This window comes from Microtus oregoni, unplaced genomic scaffold (genome assembly GCF_018167655.1).
Source record: "Microtus oregoni isolate MIOR12 unplaced genomic scaffold, Mior012 000046F_ref0000063, whole genome shotgun sequence".
NCBI lineage: Eukaryota > Metazoa > Chordata > Mammalia > Rodentia > Cricetidae > Microtus > Microtus oregoni.
The window spans coordinates 11301462-11320326 of record NW_024543220.1 but is presented as its reverse complement, the minus strand read 5'-3'; the positions used below and the strand labels follow the sequence as shown (position 1 = coordinate 11320326).

The following is an 18865-nucleotide window of genomic DNA, read 5'->3' as shown; positions in this document are numbered from 1 at the left end:
TGGATGCTCGCAGAGCCCTGGATCTGACTTCCAGTACCCACAGAGTTCACAGCCTTCAGTAACTCCAGTTCCCAGGGATCCAGCGCCCTCCTCAGGCCTCCTCAGGCACTGCATACATGTGCACAGATGTGCAGCCAACACCCATATCATAAAAGATAAATAAAAGTAAAAATAGAGCCTGCGTGATGGCATGTTCTTAATCCCAGCACTAGAGAGGCAGAGGCCGAGGGAGGCATCACTCTGTGAGTCTGAGGCCAACCTGGTCTACACAACAGTGACTCTAAGGCCAGCCTGGTCTACACAGCAGTTCCAAGCCAGCCAGACATACATAGTGAAACTCTATCTCAATAATAATAATAATAATACTTTAAATAAAAATTGAAAAGTACTTACCTTCAGCAAGAGACGTAACCCAACACAGAGCTGTGAGGGGCTCTTTTTTCCCTTCATGTCCTCTTAATTTCTGTCTTCCTGTCCTGCCTCAGAGAGTAAGCAGTTGGCTGGTGGCTCAACGGGTAACGTTGCCTTCTTCAGCCAAACCTGAAGCCAGGACCCACACGGTGGAAAGGAGAGCACCTACTCCAAGTTGTCCTATGACCTCCGCATATCATACGCGCATGCGCGCACACAGCTGTGCCTGGGGCCAGAAGAGGCTGGAGTGGGGTTCCATGGGGAGATGCGCTGCCAAGACAGACCCCGCCATCCTCCAGCTCCTCTTCTGCTCTCAGCTTGCTGCCCCGCACACGCTTCCTGCCACTGCTTTCTGCTGGTTTCCCTTTCCACTGGTGCCCCCTCAATACCTTCCCCCAGGTTCCCATCACCGCCTTCCTCCCAGTTCCCTTCTCGACCTTCTCAGTAATTCCCTCACTACCGCCCACCCAGGTCCCTCCCACTGTGTTCCCCCTGTTTCTTCTCCTTTCCCTGGCCCTAATTCTCCCTCTCCACCTTCCCCACCTAGTTCCCATCACCACCTTGGCCCCTCAGTTTCCCCCATTCTCTTCTCCAAGTGTCTTTCCACGCCAATTTCTCTCTCACTAAGTCATTCTCTCCCTCATTTCCCCCGAGCCGCCCAAACCCTTGGACACCACCTTCTCTCCTCAGAGACCTACCTCATTCTCCCAACCATCTGCCCCTCCTGCCAGGTTCCACTCACAACTTCCCACAATTGAGCTTTCTGCTCCGGCTGGTCCTTTCTATGAACGTCTGCCTCAGTTTCTTTCTGCACAGGTGTCTGCTCATCCCCCTCTCCACCCTAGCTAACTCCACATTCTCCCCTCAGGCTCGCTCAGGTCTCAACCCAGGAACCCTCCTGAGTCCTCAGCCTAAGCGAGATGTCCAGCGCAATGACCAGCTGCTAAAGGCCTCTCTCTCTTCCCTGACACAAACCAGCAATTTCCTAGAAGAGACACCTACTAAACCCTGTACGACACTACTGTCTTCTGGTTTTCTCCTCCAAGGAATCTCGGAGCCACACTAAAACCTCACTTACCGGAAGGAGGGGGTGTGAACTGGAGAGAGGGCTCAGGGGTTAAAAGCACTTGTTGCTCTTGCAGAGGACAGAGGCTCACAACTATGTGAGACTCCAGTTCTGGGGGATCTGGCGCCCTCTTCTGTCCTCTGTGGGCACTGCAGGGCAAAACACCATACACATAAAAATAAATCTTGCCCTGTGGTCACACCTTTAATCACAATACTCAAGAGGCAGGGAAATCTCTGTGAGTTCTAGGCCACCCTGACCTACAGAATTGAGTTCCAGGACAGTCAGGGTTACATAGAGAAACCCTGTCTCAAAAGACAAATCATCTTTAAAAGAGAGAGAGAGAGAGAGAGAGAGAGAGAGAGAGAGAGGGTGTTTTAGTAGCGTTTTGGGGATGTAACTTGAGGACCAACATGCTGAGTGCTGAGACAAACACCTGTCCGTCAGAACCAGCAATTAGGCCTCACTCGCTGCAATACTCCCTAGAGAAGCCAGTATTGTGCTGGGCTGTGTCTTCCTTTCTCTCTTAGAGGAGCCCAGGCCCATGTACTTGAGAGTGCCTTAGACTCTTCCCGGCATGCGTCTCTTTCTCCTAGCCCTCGTGACTAAAGCCTATATTTAAAAAAAAAAATTGAAAGACTCTCCAATTCTGCTTCATAATAGCTCTGCCATGACCTAGACCTGGCCTGAGTCAAGGTCCCCGTGTTAGAGAAACCTAGAGAATGAAGGTCTATAAAGAGAAGAGGGTTTACTAGAGTGGCTTATGGGCTGGGGTCCCACAATGGTTGTCTCCCACCGGAAAGTCCAAGAATCCAGCAGTTGCTCAGTCCACGAGGCTGAGTGTCTCAGCTGGTCTTCAGTATACACCGAATCCCGAGTAAGCAGGCTCTGAGGCCAGTAAAGGAACGGACTTGCCGGCAAGAGTGAAAGCCAGCAGGCAGAGAGAGCAAGGCAGAGAGAGCAAGCCTCTTCACATAAACCGCCGGCAGAAAGTGTGGCTGAGGGCGAGAGCACAGAGCCTTCGGCTGCCAACAATCCTCCAGCTCCCTCTCCTCACTCCCACGTCCTCTTCTGCACAGACAGCCTCATTCTGACCCAGACGACCTCCACCCACTCCTCGTCCACCCCCCACAACACCCCAAAGCTCTTCTCTCCCTCCAACCCTCACCTCCCCACCCTCTCCACCCCTCCATCTTGTCCTCCATTGTCCCCTCACTCTGCAGTCCCCTCCCTCCCACAGCTCCCGAAAGGACTGATGGGGAGGAAGGCTGGACACTGTGCCCAGCCTGAGCATCTGTCGGAGGAGACGTTGATCCAGATGCTGTGCACACCTTACTCTGTGGGGAGCAAGGCTGGACACTGTGCCCAGCCTGAGCATCTGTAGGAGGAGACGCTGGTCCAGATGCTATCCACACCTTACTCTGTGGGGAGGAAGGCTGGACACTGTGCCCAGCCTGAGCATCTGTAGGAGGAGACGCTGGTCCAGATGCTGTCCACACCTTACTCTGTGGGGAGCAAGGCTGGACACTGTGCCCAGCCTGAGCATCTGTCGGAGGAGACGCTGGTCCAGATGCTGTCCACACCTTACTCTGTGGGGAGGAAGGCTGGACACTGTGCCCAGCCTGAGCATCTGTAGGAGGAGACGCTGGTCCAGATGCTGTGCACACCTTACTCTGTGCAACCAGGAATCCAGCTTTCCCACAACAGTTTTTACTCTACAAGGGTCAGTAGAATTACTAAATAAAATTATTACCTTGTAATTATTATTTCATTACTAAATAAAATACCTTGTCGAGGCCAGTTAAATTTTTTATAAGAGAACAAATACTTATTCTTGTCTGCTTATACCATCACAACAGCTCGGTTGTGGGCACCAAGGCAGCCATACATACTATACAAATGAGTGAACACTGTTGTGTTCCAATAAAACTTTATTTATGGATATTCAAATTTGAATTTCATCTTTACTCATAGCACAAAGTACTATTTGACATTTTACATTAAATAAATGTTTACAACAGTTCACAGCACATACCTACACACACACAAAAAAACAGTCAAACACAATTTGGCTCAGAGGAGATAATTTTTCAAACTCTGCTTGAAGAAACAAGCACTAATAAACCAGAAATGCTTTAACTTAATAAATCCGTCTACTTCGGGTGGTCCTTTGTTTTACTTTACAATCCTGAGGACTGAACCCAGGACCTCACACATGAGGAGCTTTGATTTCTGGCCTCTACAACACATTTCCCAGAAAGAAGCCATAGGCACCTCGCCTCAGCTAGGGCTTCTGTGCTGTGGTAAACACCATGACAAACATAGGCAACAAGGAGAGGACAGGGTTTGTTTCAATACACTTCCAGACCACAGTCCATCCTCAAAGGAAGTCAGGACAGGAACTCAGGCAGGGCAGAGCTGGTGCAGAGGCCTTAGAGGAGGCTGCTTCCTGGCTTTCTCCCACCGCTTGCTCAGCTCGTCAGTTTATAGCACCGGGACCAGCAGTCCAGTGTAAAGCTGTGTTGCTGCTTCACTTCACCTGCCTAAGGCATCTGATGGGTTGAGTAAAAAGCTGAACACCCAATAGCTAAGCAGTAGAGGGATGGGCAGAGCTGGTGGGCAGAGAGAATAGGAGGAGGAAGAATCTACAGGGTTCTCAGGGGAGAAGGGAGAAGAGAACAAGGGAGAAAGAGAGGGGGACGCCACGGGGCAGCCAGGCAGCCACCAGACAGACACACACAGAGCAGGATATGTAAAAGGAAAGAAAGGTAAAAGGTCCTGAGGCAAAGCGGAGATGAAGAGAAACAGGCTAATCTAAGCAATGAGAGCTAGTACGGCAAGTACAAGATAAGGCCAAGCATCCACAATAAATGCCAAGTCCCCATTCAGGACTTGGGAGCTGGTTGGTGACCCAAAGAAAGCCTGTGACTTCTGGAGTCTCACAAGGACACACAGTGAACTGCACTATGGGAGCAAAGTGTCACCAGGATGAGGGAGGAATGGGGATTCCTCCCCTGGGGGAGAGTCAACAACTCCAGAGCCTGGGGTGAGCCCCTCCCCTGGAGGATTCCCAGACTCCTTCAAAAAAGGCAAAAATAACCTCTTCCCTTTCTTCTCCCTCTTCTTCCTCTTCCCCCTCCTCCCCTTCCTCCCCTTCCTCCTTCTTCCCTTCTCCTCCCCTCCCTCCCCCTCAGAGTCATGCTCCAAGGAGCTAAGAATCATTGAAACATCTCCGGACTTGAGCCTGAAGTATGGGAAAAGAGTCCCAGCGAAGGAAGCTTCACGGAAGGAGAAAATGTGGGACATCTCACTCATGTTATAGAAGGAAATGTCGCCTTCGCTGTAGTCCACAAATACCCCCACATGCTGGGGAGCATGCCTAAAGGATAATGAGGCCCTCCCACTGTCAATATAGGCCCAGTATCCACTGCTAGACCGCCCCACAGTCCAAAACCCCTTTTGGGGACACTCTGAATAAAAGCCTTTTCTCTCCACATCTTCCCTGCAGACCCCCAGAGTCCACTTGCTGCTGTCTCCATTCCTTATCTCCACCTCCCAGTAGCGTCTTCCGGAGGAGATGCCTTCCATGCCTAACACACAGAAGAGGTCATCCAGGCACAGAGTGGTATCCTTCCGGGTCACATGCCTCCTGTCCTGAGAGATGGCGAGGATGGGGTGGGCAGTGTCTGGATCCAGAATGACATACCCTGCAGGAGAGTTACCAATCATGGGAGGTCCTCTCCAGCCCCTAAACAAGGCCTCTGCCATCCCACCTCCACCTCAAAGTCTCTTAGCTTCTTCTAGGGAGACAAGTCCCTCTCAGAACAGCCTGTTGCTCAAGACCATGACTGGTAAGCAGGGGAAGGGAACAAAAGGCCGTCTAGGGGTTACAAGGTCACAGGGCCCTTGAGAACCAGACCAAGCTTAGTGAGCATCCCCTCTGCCTCCCAGACCACCACCACTGAGGTTGTCACCACAGGAGCTGAAGGAGGGACCAGAGCCATGGGAAGAGCAGGAGGAGTGTCCCTAAGGACCAGAGTCACTCACAGGACTGGAAGTGCTCCCTGTGCCAATCTACAAGAGAAGCACAGGTCATGTGAGGGGTTTCAGACACTGTACCCATCCGGTCAGCAGCTGTCTCATGAAACACAGACCTGGGAGTTGTGGGGACAATGTACCTGCTGAACGAACATATACATACACACACACACAAATACACATACACACATAAACACACACAAATATACACACAGAGAGACACACAGAGACACACATAAACATGCAAACACATACACACACAGACACACACACACACAAACTCATCCTGCCCTAGTCTTCCCATAAAGATCTGACCAATGAAACTTAATATCTGCCCTAATAAAGGCAGAAGGGCAATGTAGGGCTCATCCTCTCACTATGGCTTGTCAGGGCCCAGACACACAACCATCCTGGAAGACGGACATCGTTGAATATGAAAATTACCAAGACAGGGAGTGGGGGACTTGATGAAGCAGGGGATCCTTGAGTTTGAGACCAGCCTGAGCTACATAGTGAGATCCTGTCTCAGAAAAACAACAGCATGCATGGCACGCCACAGCTCAGTGCCTGCAAGGTCCTGGCTTGATCTTACAGAACCACAAACAACAGAAAAGGATTCAGTGCTTGAAAGCACTGGATGGTCTCGCAGAGGACCCAGGTTCAGTTCCCAGCACTCACATGAATCCTGATGACTATCTGTAACTCAAGTTCCGGGGAATAAACCGCACTCATTGGAACTCCAACAAAACCAGGCTTGCACATGGCACACAGACATGTAATCAGGCAAAATGTTCATACACATACATACACACACACACACACACACACACACATGCTTGTGAGAAATTCTAAGTTGCACACTATTTCACGTAATGTAAAGACTACAGAAAGTCATGTATAATTTCGAGTGGATCACACAGGCCTCAGCAAACCCACAAGCATCCTGGAAGCACCGAACACCAACTCAGAACACCTGGTCTAAACACCCAAACCCTGAGCAGCCAGGTGCTCTGGAGAAGGAATCCAGCAGGGAACACAAAGCACAGAGAGAGAGAGAGAGAGAGAGAGAGAGAGAGAGAGAGAGGGAGAACACCACCAAGAGACCAGAGGACTAAGAAGAAAAAGAGTTTTGTGAAAACTGAGACAAAAGCACAAGGAATCCAACTTTTCATTTATTCATTCTTTCGTTGTTTTTGAGACAGGGTTTCTCTGTAGCTTTGGAGCCTGTCCTGGAACTCGCTCTGTAGAACAGGCTGGCCTTAAACTCACAGAGATCCCCCTGCCTCTGCCTCCTGAGTGCTGGGGTTGAATGTGTGCACCAGCACTGTCCTGCAAGGAATCCCAAATTTAAGGAGGACATGGAACTAAAGACTATCTTAGTGAGACATGAATCCCATGCTGCCTGACCTGACTTCTGGAATCTTCCTGAAAGCAATAATTCTGATCCACAGAGTCATTGTGACCCTTCACCAGTCTCTACGCAAAGCTAAACTGGCCACTAACGCTGCTCCTAGAAGATGTCCACCGAACCAGGTGACTGCAGACTGGGCCATGCTGATGCTGACAATGACTTACACCATAGGACAAACCAGAATGCGTTCTGTGAGCCCGAGGAGGCTCCCTGTGGTGTTCTGATGGAGGCCAGCACTGACAAGGACAGAAGGACACTCACCTCATCCTGCCAGAGAGTGGGTGGGGACACACGTGCACACACAGAGAAGAGGATGACGGGAGCTGGAGAAGGTGAGGAAACATGAGAGCCGGTGCTGTGTGAGGTGCACACATGTCTGTGCACAGGGACAGGGTACCAACGACAGATCAGAGGAAAGTCCACATGAGCACAGAGCGTGGGAACACAGACACAATGGCCTTCATCAGGGTTCCATAGAGAAGCATGAGCCATGGATGAGCGACCCCAACACTAAAGAAAAAAATCCCTCTCCCCCAACAGCCATGAACTGTCTACATATGAACTGGGGAAGAGCCTGATTATGAGGCCTCCCCAGGCCCCCTTCATCTGCCCCATAGAGAGGGTAACAGAGATGACGTAGCAAGGATAATGGTGCTTGTCACCAACCCAGACAACCTGAGATTGATCCCGGGGAACCACTTCATGGAAAGAAAGCAAAGACTTCTGGAAGTTGTCCTCTGACCTCCACACTCATGTCAGCACACACACATACACGTGCACACACATACAACACACACACACACACTTACAGAACACACACACACACACACTTACAGAACACACACAGAGTGAGAGAGAAAAAACATCTTGGCAAGGGCAGGCCGTGTGACTCCTCTCTCCTAATGTGTCCAGTCTTGTGCATGTGTCCTTTGGGCAGTCACTGCTCTGACAGCTCCAAGGACAATGGCTACATTGTGCTGACAAGCTTCTGTGCCAGCTTGGCACAAGGTAGGGTCATCTGGGAAGAAGAAATATTAACTGAGAAAATGCTTCCATAGGATTGGCCAGTAGGCAAGCCCATGGGGAATTCTCTTGGTTGATAGATGATTGATAGTTCAAACTGGAGAATGCAGCCCGTGGTGGGCTGTGTCATCCCATGGACAGTGGTCATAGGAACATGGGAAAAGAAACAGAACAAGCCGGGTGGCTAATGCGGTACCCAGCAATCCTCCATGAACTCTGCATTCACTCCGAACTCCACATCCTGCCCTGTGTGACTTCCTGCCTTGACTTGCTGTGGTGTGGACTGGAAGTGTGAGTCACACAAACTTTCCTCCTCAAGCTGCTTTTCCTCACTTAGGGGAAACCCTAAGACCCGTGTTCTGCCCAGAGGACAGCAGTCTCCATAGTCACGCACCTGCATACAGCTGGGCCTTCCTCCAGGCTGCAAAGGAACATATTCTCCTGAGAACCAATCAGAACAGCCCACTCAAACAGTCCACCAACCCATGCTCCCTCCATTCTAAAGGTGAGGTTTACCTAGGAGGAAAGAGGACCCCAGGGAGCTGGCTCCTGCAAGATGCAGGGGCAGGAGAATTGGGGAAATTACATGGACCAGGGATAAGAACGATGGTGCTGTAAGGCTAATCTCCCATTGTCCCTAATCTGTGTGGCTTTTAAACACTCAACCGGCTCCCTCTACTCCAAAAATCAAAGCTTTAAATAGTAGTAGTAGTAGCAGTAGTAACAATCTATAATTATTCAGTTTCACTCTTAATTAAAACCTTACAATATAGGAAAAAATCTTAGAGAATAAAATACAATTATTCAATAGTTATCAGAAACCATGATGACATCAGCACTTTTTGGAAAGGTGGATTTGGAGATGTGCTGAAAAGAAGAATGTGTGTACATGGACAGGAAGTGAGTTCTGGGTGAAGTGCCCACTGTTCCTCATGGACGCTGAAATATCTCTACAGCAGGGCACCACTATTCCACGGGCACCCAGCTCACCATCCCTTCCCACTCAGATCCGCAGCCCTGGCTCTGCCCATCACTTTGATCAACACCTTCAGAGCTGAGGGAACAGACTCCCTGGGGGATGACTGTGGAATGAGTGGAGGTCACACTCCAGGGTCTGTGACCTGATTCACTTATAAACATCTTCTGCAGGTTAGCTTTGTGTCAACTTGGCACAAGCTAGAGTCATCTGAGAGGAGGGAGACTCAGCTGAGAAAATGCCCCCATAAAAACACTGCAAGCAACGCTGTGGGGCGTTATCATGGTTTAGGATTATTGTAGAAGGGGTCAGCCCACTGTAGACAATGTCAGTACTAGGAAGGGGATCCCGGAGAGGACCAGCAAGCAGGCTGAGCAGGCCATTGGGAGCAAGACAGCAAGCGGTTGTTCTCTGTGGTCCCTGCTTCAGTTCCTGCCCCAGGTTCCTGCCTGCATCTTCACTGAAAGTTTAACCCTGTTGTTTGGCCCCCAGGGCAGGCAATAGTCCAGGGCTAATGGAGACAAAAGTCAACAATACAGACGACAGGCATTGGTGGGATAAGACCCGGGGCACAGGGCACATCCAGAGACCCAGGTCTTCCAGCTCTGAGCAGAAATCTGGAAAAGCCCATGGGACAGGCTTCCCCTTCCCAGAACCTTACACTTCTGTCCCCTCAAGGGGTTCCCATTTTGCCTAGAATCAAGGAGAGGGCATCCCTGGGCGCATGTGCACAGGGAACCTTGGGACTTTGGGGCAGTCACTCACCAGCCATATAAGCTGCCTTCCTCCGATCTGAAAAACAACATGAGGACTCAAGTGAGCTGCTGGGCTACTAAGGGGACACAGAGTCAGGAGGAAAAGCACGAGGGGACACATAGGGCTCAGGAAGAAAAGTGTGACTCACCCAGCTCCTCCTGGAGTATGCCTAAAAAACAGTGAGAAGACAGGAGCTGTGCACTTGGCAGAAAAACAGGAAACAATGTTGTTTCCTACTAGTCTGCACTAGAGCCCAGCTGACCCCAGGACTCCAGCCCTGCTCTCGGAGCTTCGGGGCCACCTACTCTGATCCCAGAACCCTGGATCTTCCTGGAGACTCTGGCCAGTCCTTCACTGCCATCAGGACTTACATGTTGTCTGCAGCGCATGCTCCGTTGTCTTCTGACACTTCTCCTGCTCGCGCCGCAGATTCTCCAGTACCTGATGCGCCTGCAGCATTGCATGCTGCTCCCATATGAGAAAACAGCAAGATCCTAGGACTAGAAGTCCCATCACGGTCATGCTCACGGCAAAAGCTGGCATCCAGGGAGAAGCCTGAGGGAAGAAGGGCTCTGTGGCCCAGGCAGAGAGCCAGTGAGGGGCACACCTGAGGACAGACAGCCCAGCACACTCCAGAAAGGCTATCCACTTCCCGAGCTCTGTAGGAGTGAGGAACAACTCTCACCTGGGATGAACATGGCTATGGCCTTCTCCTGACCCAGGATGGGATTGAAGGTGGAGCAGGTCACACTCCACAAGGACCTGTCTCTCACCACCAATGTGCTCTCCATGCTGAACAGACCTGCAGCATCTTCAGTGTGGGTCTCAGAGGATGCTGGGAGATTCTCCCCACTGGAGTCTCTCCACTGCACCTGGGGCTTTGGGTACCACCCTGAAGCACTGCACACCACACACACACCACCATCTTCTGTACCTTTGATGTGCACTTCAGGGACAGAGCCCATCCCTGCAGGAGGACACATGTGAGGACCGTAGAAGGCACTTTAGGCTCAGGGACCCCAGGATCACCTGTGCGTCTCATAGGAACCTCTCATGGGAAACACAGGTATTGAAGAGGAAAGCCCTCCAGGGCTGGGACCAGGATTTGCCCCCATTGCTCAACAGCAGAAAAATAACAGTGTCCACTGCTATGGGAAAGAGGGCACGGGTCATTCTTCTATCAACCACAAGACCCAGAGGAAACTGAAGGACATTGAACCCAGAGCCCTGAGGTAGAAACCGTCACTCCGTCTCCCCATTCTCCACACACCTGTGACCCCCAGGAGAGCAGGACACCCAGCTCCACCCAGGGAAGCCCTGAACGCCCTCCCTTCCTCTACCCGATCATTTGTCTAAAGCATGGATCATTTCTCACTGACGTCTCTTTGGAGCTCTCTGACTTTTTCTGCCTACGCCTCTAAAATATGAAATCTAACATCTGGTGTTTACCATGACATTGGCTGGATCCCTGGTCCCCAGAACAAGGCCCAGTACATTTAGGGACTACACATATAGAATTTAGATAGACTTAACCTATAGAAGAATGTATCACCTATTTCTCATCTCAAAAAAAAAAAACTAAAAAATAAATAGAAATAACAATGATGGCCCAGAGCCATGTATGGCAGAGCATGCCTGTGAGCCCAGAACTAGGAACAAGCAGGAGGATCCAACGTTCAAAGTCACCCTCCACTACACGGCTGGCTTAACCACAGTCTGGTCTACAGAAGACATTGCTCAAAAATAAATTAGGGAGCTGAGTGACATTATCCCTTACTTTCCTCCCACACACAGGACCCCCAACATCTTTAGAACAGGAATCAGTTAACCAACCTGCCACCTTCAGCTCCAAGATGGCCTCTTCATAGAAGAGACCCTGTCTGAAGAAGCAGACATACATCCCTCTGTCTGAGACCTGGACATTTCCGATTCGCACAGCAGCCTTGCCTTGGTGGAACTGGTCCTTCACCAGCGAGGTGCGTCCTGAATACTCAGCCATCTGCTCTTGCTTCTGCTCTTGTTGGTCCCGATAGACAAACACTGCTTCTGAGAATTTGGAGCGGAACCACCTGAGCTCCATCTTCTCCACACTCATGGCTGGAGACAGGGAGCAGGGAAGTATGGCTTCCCCTCCTGGAGCAGCCACGATGGTGTCTGAGGGACCCAACACCCGGAACTGCTCTGTGGACACAGATGTCACCGTGAGAGGACTGAAGAGACACAGGTTAAAGCAGAGAACACCCACTATGACACGGAATGTCCTGGGACCAGGAGGCAGAGGCAGGATGAGGCTGCTCTAGGCATTGTGGGTTAGGCATCTATGGTTAATGTACAAGAGATCTTCAGAGCCAGGCAGTGGTGGCGCATGCCTTTAATCCCAGCACTCGGGAGGCAGAGGCACGCCGATCTCTGTGAGTCGAGGCCAGTCTGGTCTACAAGAGCTAGTTCCAGGACAGGCTTCATAAGCTACAGAGAAACCCTGTCTGAGAGAGAGAGAGAGAGAGAGAGAGAGAGAGAGAGAGAGAGAGAGAGACTCCCCATTCTGCCTGTGCCCCTGGCCCCAGACCCTTCCATTAGGAAACCTCTCATGAGTTCCCTCTCCAGCATGCGTGTACCTAGTCCTAGGTGCCCTTCAGGTAACTGGGTCACAGCCCAGAGCTCAGGCTTGAGTAGGTCTGGGCTGGGCCAAGATCCTGCCTTTGTAAAATCCCTGCAGATGCTCACACCTTGGGTTTGAGAGCACACCTTGAGAAACATAGTTCTACCTGGTCTGTTTTAGACCACACACAGGAAACTCATAACCTCCAGCCCTGCATTCACTGTATTAGCGCACATCTTCCTCCACTGAATTATACGTGAACCTTAAGACACAGAGCAAAGGCCTGGAGAGAGGGCTGAGCAGCCAAGAACACTAATTCCACTTGCAGAGGACCCAGGTTCCATTACCAGCACTCATGACTGTCTGTAACAGTCTTCTAGACTCTGTGGTATCAGACATGAAGGGGGCACACAGTCAAACTTTCTGGAAAAAGCACCCAATACATGGAGGCAAAGGGTACTTCTGTGAAAAATCACCCAGCACTACCTGGAATCCCAATAGCTTTTTGATAAAGAAGAAAGATGGCTGCCTCAGTCTGAGTGCCCTTGGCCCTCTAGCCCAGAAGGACTGTGATACTGGGACTGAGGGTGCCATCTGCTGCAGGACCTCCCACCCTCACCCCTGCAGGACCTCCCACCCTCAGCCCCTGCTTCTCTCTGCCTGGCTCACTCTGCTTCAGCCAACCCTGGCCTCTGCAGCTCCTCACACCCCTGGCACACTGCCAGCTCCAAGGCTGTGATCCCAGCTCTGCTCCCCAGGTAGGGTGTGGTTGCTGTGCGCAGGCTGGGCGAGGACTCACAATTTTCCATTCCCAGCCTCTCGAACGCTCATGCAAGCAGGCTCAGCCTAGATCTTATTAGTAACTCACTGTAAATGGAATACTAGACAACCCCTGGGTCCCAGTATTAATGAGTCTGTGCACATCTGAGCAGCCTGGTCGTGGCAGATCCCGATCACCGCAGGGAGACATGGGAGAGAGAGAGCAGAGCACACTCACCTGTGGACGCCCGGGTAAGCAGCTGTGCAAGGACAAACAGGCAGGTCACACAGCGGAGCAGAGCATGCTTGCAGCACTTGTCCATGTCCTCGGAGCCAGGGAGACACAGGTGGGGAGACCAAGACCCTTGGCTGCAGCAGAAGGCAGGTTCCACACTGAGCTTGGACACCTGAGCAGGGAGAAGATCATCAGGGCTGGTGTGAGCCCCACTGGACAAAACACGTCTACACTACCAGGCAAACACCCATGCCCGGGTTCCTCCCAGCCACGCAGAACAAAACTGGAGAGCTGGGGACATCCAAGTCCTCTGAGAGGAAGTCATTCCTTCCTTTCCACCCCATGCCCAGCCACAGTGCAGCCAGGCTCTACCCAGAACCCAGGCCCTGCCCTCTCAGCACCCTGAGGAGAGCCCAGAGGGGACACCGTCAATCCCACTCTCCACGTCCACACTGCCTGTGACCCCAGACACGGAGCCTGTGCCCACCCCTCCCTCGGGAACAGCATGGCCACCTCCTGTGCTTCTGTTGTTCCATAACTGTGACCAGGCGTCATCTGGGCAGCTCCAGAGACAGACGTGTCCCCGAGGAGGCTGTGCTGCCCATCACGAGGGCTTTGGACGAGCTCTTGGTTGTGGAGTTTTCCACACTTCAGTCCCAGCACAGTCCCTGCCATGGTTTCAGGACATCACCCCACACTCGGCAGGTGCCACACACACACACACACACACACATACACAAAAACATACACACACACACACACACACGTCCCACAAACAGGTTTATCCTCCTCTCTCTGTCCTTGATAAAGACCCTGTGTGGTACAGACAGGCTTGAAAAGAACATGAATAAACCCTAGTCTGCCCCAATCACCGCTCTTCAGAAGGTTAGGGGAGGGGACAGCCTAAAGGCCTGAGAAGGACAAACTCCTTAGAAGATTTGAAGGTGTCTCTAGGCCCAGTCACCAGGCACGTGACCTGCTGAGACTCACCTAACATAAACTCCTCTCTGGTTTCTTCCTCAGGCTCCAGGTATCTTCAGAGCAAACATACCTGCTTCTCTTTGCTCGCAGCTTTGAAAGGACTTGGCTGCATGGGGGATGGTTCAAGATCCTAGAGGACTTAGCAGACCCCAGATCTTCCTCCCGGAGTTCAGCCCTGCTCCACAGTGCTCTCAGAGGGCTAAGCTCGGCTCTCCCCAACGCCAGGCTCTGCTTTCCACATCTCCATCAGAGTCATGGTTCCTAGGCCAGCAGACAAGAAGCAGAGCCTGGCACGAGCTGTCATGGCCTCTGCAGAGGCTTTGTCCCAGCCGGCTCCAGCAGAGCGTTCCCAGTCAGTAGAGCAATGGGAACACCGAAACTGAAAGCTGATGTGAACAGGGTGTGTGTGCCTTCTGCTTGTTCCTTTCTCTGTCAGGAAGAGGTGAAAGTTCATCTCACCACCCCACTCCAGCCCACTCTGCCACCAACAACCCTGCCTGCTGGGGAGATTCCTGAGCGAAGCACGATTAATGGAAACTCAGAGAGAGAAACTGGGGTTCACCTGAAGATCTGAAAAGCAAAGCAGTCAGACTGTTCTTACCTCAACCTCAGGTGGAGAATGGCGATCCTGCTCCAGGACCTCAGAATGGGACTGAGGCTGAGAGCTGTCTCCCCCTGTGTTATAATCCTCTCTGGGCTTAGGTTAAAGTCGTGCACCGCTGGAATTAAAGGCATGCACCTCCCTCCCGGTCTCTATGGCAGCTAAAGGTTGTGTTACCACTGCCTGGTCTGTAAGGCTGTAAGGCTGACCAGTGGGGCTGTTTTCTTCTCTGATCTTCAGGAAAGCTTTCTTTATTAAAATGCAAATGAAATGCTGACACACAAGGCTGAGGCCTACATGTTGTAAGGAAATGCTCTGGGTGAGAGAAGGGGAAGGAATCCTCGCTGAATCTCTGTTCAGCATCAGGAGCTGGGCTGGACTCACCAGAGTTATGTCAGCCCAGTCACAGCTGCGGACAGAGACGATGTCATGGGCGCTGTTCCAGCTCCAGGAACTACTAACATGAGGGGAAGGTAGGTCGTTCAGAAACCTGTCCTCCCGGTGCCCACCCCATCTGCTTGACCTAGAGTTACAGATGGTTCCGGGACACCATGTGGCTACTGGGCCAACAAGGGCTCCTAACCACGGAGCCTTCTCTCCAGCCCCTTGAAAACAACTTCAGATTTAGGGAAAGAAAGCAAGGCTGGCACAGAATCCACACCTTCAGTCATCCCCAGCCCCGCCCAACCCCACTCCACACAGCACAGACTCAGTCATCCCCAGCCCCACCCAACCCCCACTCCACACAGCGCAGACTCAGCAGGAACCTGCAAGGAACTTTGGACTCCAGGTGCCTTGATGTTATAAACCTTATCTCCTCCTGGGTCCCCAGTCTATACCTTCCCTGGGGGAGAGGAGGAGAGACTATGACCAGGAGCAGATCAGACAGCATGAGTGGACACTAACTGGCCTGACCGCTTGTCCACTGTGTCCTCTCCCAGGGCACCGTGGTCACATCAGCTGCAGTGACCATAAGCACTGGTACTGAAGCCACAGCTGGCTGTGCTGGTGGACACGTGATCCTGAGGCTGTGGAGTGAGGCAGGCCTGCCCTCTCAGTGCTCAGAAGGGAGAGGCAGGATGATCAGGAACTCAGGGACATCCACAGCTACACAGAGAGTTGTGGAGGCTGAAAATGCAGGCCCATTTCCACCTTGTCTGAGGGTCAGAGAGTTTGGAGATTTGACAGGCATAGTTGCACATCCTAACTCAGGAGGTGGAGTTGATTGCCTGGTTCTTTTGAAATTAAGATAGCTACATACCATCCTGACAGGTGGTCAGGATATGCAAATGTGCTTCTGCTCCTTCTTCAGTAACTATAAGGTCAGCTAGGGAAGGGAAGTCTTCAGCATATGTGACCTAGACCTCCTTTGCTACCTAGACAACAAAATGCTGATGATTTGATGTCTCAGAGTGATAAAGCCATTGACTGTGTGAGTTATCCTCTGTATCACGTTAATAAAGCCTTTGTTACCTTCTCGCCCCCATTTATATTAAATATAAAAGCTATAAAAAATAAATGCTGGTAAAACTTCAGAATTTTTAACTGAAATGCCCTCCCAACACTTTCTATAATTTCTGTTGTATTATTTTAATTCATCTTCAAATTATTTGCTTATATTGCTTCAATTTTCATGCCCCTATCTTCTAAGAAGTATTTTATTGAGGCTGGTCCTTGACAGAGAGTTCAAACCAGCCTGAGCTGTGTGAATGCAGTCTCAGAAGGTGAGAGGCTGTGAGGCGGCAGACACTTTAACACCAGCACAGACAGAGCAGATGGACCTCTGTCTGCCTGAGTCCAGCCCGCTCTAAGTATTGAGTTTCAGGACAGCTCTGTAGAGAGAAAAGAAAAAGAAAGAAATAGAGAAAAGAAACCACAACAAAGCGAAAGAAGGGGTGGATATGATTTAGCAGATTATAGAAGCCCTGGCCACCAACTCTGACAACCTGAGTTTCATTGCTGACTCCACATAAGGTCGGAGAGCACTGACTCCACCATCACACGACTCCTGTGTGTGAGCCACGACATGGGCACCACAGGTCTCATTTCCCTGCCCTCACACCCACGCACACATATAAAACAGATGAAGAATGGTTTTAAAATCTTTATTTTTATTCAATATGCATTCATATCTTCTTATGTTTGTGCATGTGTCTCATGTGTATCTCATGTGTGTGTCTCATGTGTCTCATGTGTGTCTCGTGTGTGTCTCGTGTGTGTCTCATGTGTCTCATGTGTGTCTCGTGTGTGTCTCGTGTGTGTGTCGTGTCTCACGTGTGTCTCGTGTGTGTCTCGTGTGTGCCTCGTGTGTGTCTCCTGTGTGTCGCCTGTGTGTCTCGTGTGTGTCTCGTGTGTGTCTCCTGTGTGTCTCGTGTGTGTCTCGTGTGTGTCTCGTGTGTGTCTCACGTGTGTCTCGTGTGTGTCTCACGTGTGTCTCGTGTGTGCCTCCTGTGTGTCTCCTGTGTGTCTCGTGTGTGTCTTGTGTGTGTCTCATGTGTGTCTCGTGTGTGTCTCGTGTGTGCCTCATGTGTGTGTGTCTCGTGTGTGTCTCGTGTGTGTCTCATGTGTCTCATGTGTGTCTCGTGTGTGTCTCGTGTGTGTCTCGTGTGTGTCTCGTGTGTGTCTCGTGTGTGCCTCGTGTGTGCCTCGTGTGTGTCCCGTGTGTGTCTCGTGAGTGCCTCGTGTGTGTCCCGTGTGTGTCTCGTGTGTGTCTCATGTGTGTCCCGTGTGTGTCTCGTGTGTGTCTCGTGTGTGCCTCGTGTGTACCTAGTTGTCACAGAATCAGAAGCTAAAAGTGTGAGCAGCCGTGTGGGTGCTGGGAACTGACCCCACGTCCTCTGAGGTGATGAAGACTGCATCAGCCTGTTGGCAGGGACACTATGGTGCCTAGTTTTGTTCCTCAACTTGACTACTTCTGGAATTAAGCAAAACCAAAACATTGAGGGTACACCTCTAAGGGAGTTTTGCTAAAATTGAAGTAAGAAGGAAGATCCTCTTCATTTTTTGTGTCTTTGTTTTTGATTGTTTTCTTTCTCAAGACAGGATTGTCTGTGTAGCCCTGTCTGCTCTGGAATTCACTCTATACACCAGGCTGGCCTTGAACTCAGAGATCTGCCTGACTCTGCAGCTAGAGTTCTGGGATTGAGGGTGTGTGCCACACTTCTCACCTTGGTCTTGAGGTGGGAAGGCAAACCTTTAACCCAAATCATCTGATTTGGAAAACCCCCCCTCTAATCTGGGCCCCACCTTATGCTGGAAACCTAGGTAAAGACAGGGAGGAAGGAAGCGTCTGATCTCTCCCTGCTGGTTTTCCTCTTGCGAGTAAGTCCATTCCTCCCTGCATCAGAGCCGACTTCTCCAGGGGATTCCATCACACACTGAGGACCAGCTGAGACAGACAGCCTCGGGGGCTGAGAAACTTCTGGATCCTTGGGTTTTCTTTTCACACCCAACTATTTTTGGATTGCCAGGACCACAGTCTGTAAGTCATTCAAAGAAATACCTTTCCTTCCCCTATTTGTGTCTCTCTGTGACTCTTTCTTTCTAAGTCTCTCTCTGCCTCTCTCTCTTTCCCTCTGTCTCTGTCTCTCTCTCTCTCTCTCTCTCTCTCTCTCTGACTCTGCTTCTCTCTCTAACTCTCAGTCTATAAATTCTGTTTCCCTAGAGAACCTTGATGTGAATACAGACACCAACAGCAGCAGAAGTAAAAAGAGGCGGACAAAGGGGTGTGCCCAGGGCAGATCACAAGGACAGAGACACCGGGGGATAGCTAAAACAAAGGGAGGATGAGAGTAGACAGAAAACTGGGCAAAAGAAAGACAGACAGACATGAAGAGCCAACAATGAGAAACAGCAGACCCAAGTCACCAGATGAGATCTGGACGCCACCAAGCTTGTAGAGTCAAGGCTCCTGGGGCTGGAGAGGCATCGCAGTGGGTAAGAGGCACACTGCTCCTGTGGAGGAACCACAGCTCTTCAGCTGACCTCAGTTCCAGCTCCAGGGCATCTG

General features: G+C 51.1%; 1 protein-coding gene across 1 annotated transcript; it reads right to left on the bottom strand.

Annotated features, from left to right (window-relative positions):
• Positions 1–4435: 4435 nt before the first annotated feature.
• Positions 4436–14423, bottom strand: LOC121435250 (butyrophilin subfamily 3 member A1-like). The gene is given in 11 exon segments (XM_041634445.1): positions 4436–4661; positions 4664–5184; positions 5525–5551; positions 8344–8370; positions 9691–9717; positions 9830–9850; positions 10053–10253; positions 10367–10648; positions 11515–11862; positions 13278–13446; positions 14326–14423. Coding segments are annotated over 11 exon segments (1824 nt in total). The 5' UTR covers positions 14368–14423; the 3' UTR covers positions 4436–4502.
• Positions 14424–18865: the final 4442 nt, after the last annotated feature.